This window comes from Eriocheir sinensis, chromosome 42 (genome assembly GCF_024679095.1).
Source record: "Eriocheir sinensis breed Jianghai 21 chromosome 42, ASM2467909v1, whole genome shotgun sequence".
In the NCBI taxonomy this organism is placed as follows: Eukaryota; Metazoa; Arthropoda; class Malacostraca; order Decapoda; family Varunidae; genus Eriocheir; species Eriocheir sinensis.
In genome coordinates, this window is record NC_066550.1 from 8,760,443 (window position 1) to 8,769,977 (window position 9,535).

A 9,535-nucleotide genomic window follows, 5' to 3' on the forward strand; every position below is an offset into this window, starting at 1 on the left:
TCACCCTTTTCTTTATCATTCTCCTCCCCTCCCCTCCCTTCTCCTGTCTGACTCCCACCACCACCCTCACACCCTCCGCCTCCCCCACAGTAAGCCCGCCAACCTGGACTTCATCGATCACGTGGTGGGGAATCAGCCGGACTTGGAGATGGAGAATGCCGTTGCCTGGTATGAGAAGCACCTTATGTTTCACCGCTTCTGGTCCGTCGACGACAAGCAACTGCACACCGAGTTCTCGGCTCTCCGCTCCGTCGTGGTGACCAACTACGAGGAGACGATCAAAGTGAGGGAAGGGGGTAGGAGAAGGGAAGGGGAGGGAAGGTGAGAAAGGAAGAGGGAAGAGGAGATGGGGAAAGGAAGGGAACAGGTATGGGGAGTGAAGGAAAAGGGAAGGTAAGGTGACGAAGGGAAGGGAAGTGGGGAGGAAAGAGAGGAGGGAACATAAGAGAAGAGACTGCAAGAGGCCGAATGGCTTACACAGGGCAGCTCCAGATTCCCCCCACTATACCACCTGTCGTCCTCATCCATGTAGCTATAAATTCTACTCTTAAAACAAGCTTTTGTCCCTGCAGTCACTTTGTGATTGCTTAGTCTCTCTCTCTCTCTCTCTCTCTCTCTCTCTCTCTCTCTCTCTCTCTCTCTCTCTCTCTCTCTCTCTCTCTATATATATATATATATATATATATTTATATATATATATATATATATATATATATATATATATATATATATATATATATATGTATATATATATATATATATATATATATATATATATATATATATATATATATATATATATATATATATATATATATATATATATATATATATATATATATATTAAACAAAATCAATAAAAAAATCAATGATTTTTTATTTTATTTTATTTATTTTTTTATTTTTTTTTTAATCACCAACCCTGCCTCAAACCATTCTTAACCCCAGCTACTTCGCCTCCCCCTCCAGATGCCGATCAACGAGCCAGCGCCGGGTAAGAGGAAGAGTCAGATCCAGGAGTACGTGGACCATTACGGCGGGGCGGGGGTGCAGCACATCGCTCTCAACACCAAGGACATCATCACAAGCGTACGTGGAAGGGGTGTTGTGGGAGGGGATAGGATCATAGGAGGGATGGGAGGGGAGGGAGAGGTGAAGGGACGATACAGGTCAAAAGAAGAAGGTTTGTCTTGGTTTGGAATGCCAAGTCATATAAATCTTCCTCCAAGGTATAAATACATAATGAACAAGTAAAGCCTGTGTTCGTGATTTATTAATTGCTTTAGTGTATCAAGTGCCTAAAACTGATAGTACAGAAGTTTTTGTAGACCAAAAAACAACGAACAACATGTCATAGATGCTGTGCAACCGAAGTTTCATAATTTCGTTTATCATAATACCGCATCTGTGCCAAAGATTATTGGAGAATAATGTTCTCAATATTCTTAACTTTGTTTTAAATTACACTGGGATAAGCAAAAAATTTTTTTATAGTAGACTCACTTTTCTGTACCAAATTATGTTTTCCAGATAATCTGGAATTTTCTTGGAGGGCCAAAACGCCTCTAATTAAAATGGGGTGATGGGAGACGGGAAAGGAAAGGAAAGAAGGGAAGAGGAAGAGGGGAAAAGTTGGGAAGGCGGAAAGCGAGGAAGGAGGAAGAGAGAGAAGGGAAAGGAGGGGAAGTTATGGAATTTTCTTATCGGAGAGGGAAAGAGAGAGAGAGAGAGGGGGAGAAATATTTGTTGAGGAAAGGAAGGGAAAGAGAAGGAAAGGAGTGTATGTGTGTGTGAAAGGGAGAAAAATAATAAGAACAGGAGAGAGAGAGAGAGAGAGAGAGAGAGAGAGAGAGAGAGAGAGAGAGAGAGAGAGAAACGAGAACGAGTAAGAAAAAGAGAGTGAATTACATCGTGTGTGTAAGTGTGTGTGTGAGAGCGAGAATAAAGACAAGAACGAGAGAGAAAAAAGAACACACACACAAAAAAAACTAAATCGTGTCCCTTTAATCTAACCCCTTAACCTAGTTCTCTTAACCAAACCCCCTTAACCTAACCTCCCTTCCCCCTTCAGATCAAACACCTTCGGGAGCGCGGGCAAGAGTTCCTTCGGGTGCCGACCACGTACTACCAGCAGCTACGCAAGAGGCTTCTGGAGTCCAAGGTGCGCATCACGGAGGACATGGCCGTGCTGGAGGAGCAAAACATCCTGGTGGACTTCGATGACAACGGTTACCTGCTGCAGATCTTCACCAAGAACATGCAGGACAGGCCCACGGTGTTCCTCGAGGTCATCCAGCGGCATAACCATAGCGTGAGTGTGCGGGGATTGAGAAGAAAGAGATGGGGAGGGAAGGGACTAGGAATGGAGGAGGTGGGAGGGATGGGGAGGTAATGAGAGGGGATAGGAGGGACGGGGATGGAAAGGGATAGGAAAGGGAAGGGTAGGGATGATAAAGGAAGGGAAGGAGAGGGTGAGAGAAGGAAACGGAAGAGAGAGAAAGCAAGATAGAGAAAGGAAAGGGAAGGAGACAGGATCGGGAAGGGAGGGAGCTAAGGAAAGGCAAGGGGAAGGAAAGGAAAGGGAAGAGATATGGAAAACGAAGTGTGTGTGTGTGTTGCTATTGTCATTTTCGCATGTATGATTTTTCTTCTAATCATTATTCTGATTATTTATTTACTTATTATTACTGTCTTCCTTCTTTCAGGGTTTCGGCGCCGGCAACTTCAAGGCTTTGTTCGAGGCTATTGAGCTGGACCAGGCCGCCCGAGGGAACCTGTAAACCTTTCTCTAAACCCTTTCTGCCTCTTTTTTTCCATTTCCTCCTTTTTACTTTTCACTCCATCCTTATTTTTTTTCTCAGTAGTTTCCTCATGTCTCCCCTTTTTCCCTTCTTGATCTTTCTAACTTTCTTCTTTTCCATACAAACTGTTTCACCCTCTCTTTTTCTCTTTCCTCCTCTTCCCCCCCTTTTCCCTTTTCATCTTTCTCCCTTTCTTCTTTTCCATACAAACTGTTTCGCCCTCTCTTTTTCTCTTTCCTCCTCTTCCCCCCTTTTCCCTTTTCATCTTTCTCCCTTTCTTCTTTTCCATACAAACCGTTTCACCCTCTCTTTTTCTCTTTCCTCCTCTTCCCCCCCTTTTCTTTTTTCATCTTTCTCCCTTTCTTCTTTTCCATACAAACTGTTTCGCCCTCTCTTTTTCTCTTTCCTCCTCTTCCCCCCCTTTTCCCTTTTCATCTTTCTCCCTTTCTTCTTTTCCATACAAACTGTTTCGCCCTCTCTTTTTCTCTTTCCTCCTCTTCCCCCCTTATCCTTTTTCATCTTTATCCCTTTCTTCTTTTCCATACAAACTGTTTTACCCTCCTATTCTATTTCTCTCTACTGCTTTATCTTACCCTAACTTCCATCACTGTCTTCCTTTCTTTTTTCCTCCTCCTCTTCCTTATCCTCCTCCTTTCCTCATCCAACTCTTCAATCCATGTCTGCCCTTTCACTTTCATTCTTCCTCCTCGTTCTCTTCCTCTGCTTCCTCCTCCCCCAGCACATCATTCTCTGGCTCTTCCTCCTTCGACTCTTCAATCCCTATCTTCCCTTTCTTTCTCCTCCTCCTCCTCCTCAACCACCTTTAACACCTGGAAATAAGGTCACCTGGATACACCTGAGTCCTTGGGTGAGTCACTGAGCATTAACGGAGTCCTAACCGCGTTCCTTGGCAAGCTCATCCTAGAAGTAGAGAAATAGATAGATAAATGAAAGGATACATAAAGACAAAGATACAGATATGTGAATAGATTAATGAACAAATGCACTAAGATTCTCATATCATGCAAGAAAAAGAAATATCATTAAGTTGTATAGTTATTTGGGCATTTGATAATCTGAGGAATAAATTTGTTACCGAAAAAAATTACATCCTTACTTTCATGTTAAAAGAGGGAATGTTATTTTTTTTTTTTTATTCCTCTTTCAGTGTTTACATTACACTGAGCCACATTGTTTTCTAGAGATGCAAACACATTCACATTGATCTTGATTTCAGAAAAGGTACAGCATTATTTTTTTCTTCTTTTTTGGCATTTATTTTTCAGTAACAATTGAGTTTAAATTAATGAAAAAGAAAAAAAAAATACTCACAAAAAAGTGAAGGCCATTAATTTTTCTTCCTTTTTTTAGTATTTACATTAAACTGAGCAACGAACTCTTGGTTACTGAAAAGCTTTATTTTTCTTATTTGCCGTTTGTACATTAATCTGAAGCACAAATTAGTTACTTCCGTAGTGTTGAAAAGTCTGTAATGTAGTCATAATTTGTAGAAAAAATACATAATACTTTATTAATATAAAAAAAAACCATGTACCAATTATTCATAAGTAAAATTTATTAGATTTGTGTTTGAGTAGTGTTGAATAGAGAGTATGGTTATATTTCTCCATTAGCATGTGTCAAAAAAGTATAGGATATTAGCCCTGTCATGGTTGTATAGATGTATTAACCTGAGATCCGTCCAGTGCGTTGTAATCTGTATTTGGGTGCTTAGGGCCGGTTTCACAGTCACTGTTTGTTTTGATCGTTACCAATGGCGGCGATCGCGCTATAGCATTTCCACATAAAACTGGCCGATGGGGTAGTGGCGGCTTCGTGGTTAGCCTAGCCCCGCACCTTGCCACACACTCAACACCTCTCGCTTCCTCTGCAGGCACCACTACCCCATAGGCCAGTTTCACGTGGAAAACTATAGCGTCGATCTCCGCCATTGGTAACGATCCAAACAAACAAAGTGACTGAAGGCGGCCCTTAATCATCCTACTTGTGGAGTGTAGTTCTGTACTGGTGACGAAACTCATGATTAGTTTCCTCCAGTTTATCAGTGCTAGGAATATTTCTTGTTCAAAAACCTAAAAAAAATATTTCCATCATATTTTTGCGGCTCAAAAAACTAAAATATATTCCTTTCACTACACTTTTCTTATTACAAAAAGGTTGTGTAAGGAATGGCTACTTTTGAAGTACACTCAAAATTTTTTTTTCATGATATTAATTTAAGGTTGTGTAAGAATTACTTAATGTATCGTTAAATAACTATAAAAAAAACATCCATTATTATTCCGTCCATTATAATTCCCAAGACAGTGTAAAAATGTATGCTAAATAGTGGTTGTGTAGCAATGCACACCCCAACTATTAACACTCCGTCATTTATAAGCATCAAAACACCCATTAACATCCGTCCATTAGAATTATGAAGACTGTAAAAACAAATGCTAAATAATGGTTGTGTACAGCAGTTCAAACACCTATCAATACTTCGTCTTTTATATGTATCAAAGCACCAATTAGCCTTCCATTATAATCACCAAGACAGTGTTGAAATATATACTTAAACCTCTATGTCACAGCAGCAATCAGTGACTTGTTCCGTGCGTGTAGTATCTGTGTCTCTCTCTCTCGTAGTGTTGCATTCCTTGTGCTGTACATTGCATGGGTTCAGGGCAGCAGCTGTCAAGTAAACTACAAAACTACTACTTGGTCTTTTCATTCACCTCGGCCATTCTTTCTCCATTCCCTTTTTTCCCGTATTACTATTATTATTATCATTAGCAATTATTATGAACTTGTCTTTTAGTGGTGCAGTTTTGTGTATATCGCTCTCCTCTGTTTCTTTTTTAGTCTTATGATTATGGGGTGGAAATAACAATAAGAAAAACGTGATAATAGAACGTTAGTGTGTATCTTGTATTTACAGTGGAGATAATGATGATAAGTAAGTGTTAACCCATTAGTGAGTATCTTGTATTTATGGTTGAAATAATACGAAGAAAATTATGATAATACAATGAGGGAAAAGGTTGGTTGAGTATTGTATTATCATTCACTCTTTTTCTCTTATTTTGACATTTCTTATTGGTTCTGTTATTCGTATCTATGTATGTGGAAATATTAAGATGAAAGTTATAATAATACACAGGAAAAGATTAGTTGACTACTGTATCATATCATTCACTCTTTTCTCTCTTTCAACACTTTCTATCATTATTTCTCGTATGTATATTCTTCCATTATTTGCATTGGTCTACAGTGGCTATATATGTTGTATGTAGCATCAAGTATCATCATGTACGCAGCAAATTATGAGAAAAGGAAAGAAAAACTGGTTCGAACCTTATGAATGAACCAGTTGAAACATTCGAAGCGGGATTCAGAGTGAGTGAGAGACGTCGGTCACTTGTACGCTGGGAGGTGAAGGAAGAGGAGGTGCGGCTGGCGGTCCTTCGTCCTCGTCCTCGTCAGAAGAGCCGAGAAGTGTTTCTGAGGTGAGTTGAGGAGCGAATTGAGAGTCGGGTTTGATTGTTGAAGTCGCTCCGTTAATTCCGTCACTTTGTTCTGACTTCAAAACAAATCCATGTCCACTAAATATATAACTTGTTGTAGGTACTTGATTGAGGCTTCGGTAGTGGTCTTGCTCCGCCGTCCTAAATTGCATAGTTATGTATATTTACCTTTTTCTTCCATGACCTAATGATGCGTGTCCAAGAGGTTGTCTTGTGCCTAAATTCGATTTCTGCTCTTAAACTGAGAAAAGTTACCGCCTATGGAAATCTTAACCCGGTAGTTGTGGGGATCATGTATCTTAAAGGCCCCTCTGATCGAATTAATGAGAAAAAATCATCACTCACGCAAACCATTTCATAATATATAGTACCAACGCATTTGTGATCAGTTTACGCTTCATCTATTTTGGGGGTTTATTTCATGGTAAAAATTTGGCCCGTCGCTGGTACACGGTAAAGCCACAAATTTGGCCCGTCGCTGCTACCGGGTTAAGAATAGCGGCTCCTAGCGAGTGCACATTTAGGGCACGGTGTGGTGGTAATTACATTTCTAGCACGTACGACGGGATTTTGACAAGCGGACAGGCGTGTTTGTGTCACAAGGGGTGTGTTTTTCCACGCTGGCATGACGATTTCTTCTAAGTCGATGGGCGATGAGACTGCGAGCTCCGGGGTGAAGAAAGGGAAGACCCCGCGCGGAAAATACACCCCTTGTGACATAAACACGCCTGTCCGCTTGTCAAAACCCCGTCGTATGTACGTGCTAGAAATGTTGTAATTACCACCACACCATGCCCTAAATGCGCACCCACTATAGGAGCCGCTATTCTTAAGATTTACCGATTTTTTTTCTTTTTCTGAAACGAATCTTTTTCAAGTAGCACCTTAACCTTTCACCGGTTGCGTCGTTCAGTGGGTAGTCCTTCACCGCCTAGGCAGTGAAACGCAACACACACACACACACACACACACGAGAGAGAGAGAGAGAGAGAGAGAGAGAGAGAGAGAGAGAGAGAGAGAGAGAGAGAATTACTGTTCATTAGCATTTGGTATCATCCTTACTGTTCTGTTTCTGGTGGGGTTTGATGTGTTGCATATTGAGTTTTTATTTTATTTTTCGCGTTGATCACTTAGCGTAAGGGAGGCGGTGCAGGCAAAGGTACTCATGCATCGACCACTCCGCAAGGGAGGATGAACAGTTGGGTGAGCTGCACGCCGTCTGTCCGGGATGGGATTCAAACCCGTGCCCGCGGAGTAGTACCCAGGGACGCTGACCATTGGACCATGGTATGTGGCGGTATGGTAGGGGGGAAAACTAATAATTAACTATAAAAATTTTAGATAAAAACCAAACACCAGAAAGTTTCGTCGGCCATCGAGTTAAGTGTTTTTAGGCATATTTATTATTATTTACCGACTATGAATTAAGATTGTATGTGAGAGTCGAGACTGATGGAGATAGTTCCGCGGCCACGGGCGAGCCAGTGACCCGGGTAGTGGTTCACAGCGTCAGCCGCCGCGCCTCGCCCACCCGCTGCTGGAGGAGGACTTTGGATACGCGCTTGGGTTGATTGAACTTGCAACCCAATATACTATAATCTTGTATAGAGGCCGTTTTCATTACTATGACAGTGCGATATCAGGGGGGTAAATACAGTCAAAGTGTGTAATCGATTTCTTACTAAATCTCGCTCAAAGACGATTCCATAATAATAACTTCCGATACATGTCGGTGATAGGTAAGCTATCACGTGCCTACGTACATGTAAATCGGTGCCGGTGTGCTGACCTATCATCGACACGACTGTTATTAATTGGGTAGAATAATATATCAGTTTCGCGGGGGTTCGCGAGCTGCCGAGGGCTTCCCCCAGCAGGCATCATACTTACTCGCAGGGAAGAACTGACCACTGCTTCGATTGGGCTAGTATCACGAAGCGTATTGTTACTCATTACGGCTCGGGTAAGCCACATATTTAGTGGGGTTAGGTCCCCCTTACAAAGGATGTTAGCTACACAGAGGTGAGGGTCTCGTAAGTAACACGCCATTTAAACTTCTTGACAAGTATGATCTTTGTTCAGAAGCTGTCCGTGATCTTCACTCAGAATTTGCCAGGACAGTTATCAACACTTTGATCTCTCGTGTGCATTTTTTTTTTCTGAGGTGCTTTTGTCTTCTGGTGTTGGTCTGACTTGGTCACTCAGCCGCAGCAAGTTTTTTTTTTCTGTTTTAGCAGCAAATTCCATACTACCAGGCTGTACAATTAAGTTTCTTATGTATTAGTCGAAACTATTTACTCAAGGGATGAACTATTATAAATAAAAAGGCCACAACACTGCTCCTGCGAGCAGAGGAATAGATTAAAAAGATGGGCAGAGTCTGTCTAAGTGCCTTGACACTCCCTTGTTGACAGCATTCAAACCGTTGGAAGGAGGAAATAAATAAAGGAAGGCTGTCTCAGAGTTTGCCAATAAAAGTCAGGAAAGAATGAAGATGCTGGTTAACTCTTGCTTAAGAAATTGGACATAACAGGCCGGGGCGTGCTTAGTAGAAAATAGTGCCGCAAAGTCACACGAGGGGTGGAGATAGTTAGCAAATTCAGAAGAGCAGTAAACTTGAAAATGTCTGTTGATGGAAAGGGAAGCAACGTTGCAGTAGAAGACGGATTGAGGAGGGTTGATTTAAAAAGCCTCTTGACTCAACCCTGTCCAAAAGGGCTGTCTGTATGTGACCCCCTCCCACGTGCAGGAGGTGCATACTCCACACAGGGGCAGACTAGGCCCCCAGCTGTATATTGTGAACATCTGAGAGGGGAGAAATAATTGGTGTAGACGATACAGAATGTAAAATGTAATTGTAAAGGTAATGTTAGGGGCATACACTATAGCTGAGCATAGTGTCGGTGCTCATCTCCGTTCCATTGGCCCTTGAGGCTGAGGTGGGTGAGGACTCATTACCCTGGGACTGCCAGTGCAACATCCAGGCTATCAAAATTTATCTTCCCCAGGTACCCATTTATCAACCTGCATGAGAGGGAGGATGAACAGCTGGATGGGTTGTGTGGCGACTGCCCAAGAGGAGAGTCATACACTAGCCTACGGATTTGTAGCCAGGCGTGCTGACCCCTGCACCACAGAGGTCAGTGCCTTATAATTATAAAGGTCATGTCAGCAGCAGGTAAAGGTCCAATGAAACTAATAATTTCT

At 41.9% G+C, this 9,535-nt stretch overlaps 1 protein-coding gene across 3 annotated transcripts in view; it reads left to right on the forward strand.

Annotated features, from left to right (window-relative positions):
- Window positions 1-9,535, forward strand: part of LOC127009923 (4-hydroxyphenylpyruvate dioxygenase-like) — a 30,937-nt gene that overhangs the window by 17,307 nt on the left and 4,095 nt on the right. The window contains exons 7-11 of one of the 3 annotated variants that reach the window (XM_050883454.1): window positions 91-283; window positions 970-1,089; window positions 2,072-2,311; window positions 2,706-6,310; window positions 9,337-9,506. In XM_050883454.1, coding sequence (XP_050739411.1) covers window positions 91-283; window positions 970-1,089; window positions 2,072-2,311; window positions 2,706-2,780 — 628 coding nt within the window. In that variant the 3' untranslated portion in view covers window positions 2,781-6,310; window positions 9,337-9,506. The remainder of the gene's footprint in view (window positions 1-90; window positions 284-969; window positions 1,090-2,071; window positions 2,312-2,705; window positions 6,311-9,336; window positions 9,507-9,535) is intronic. The other 2 variants (XM_050883455.1, XM_050883456.1) reach the window with 2 other exon arrangements.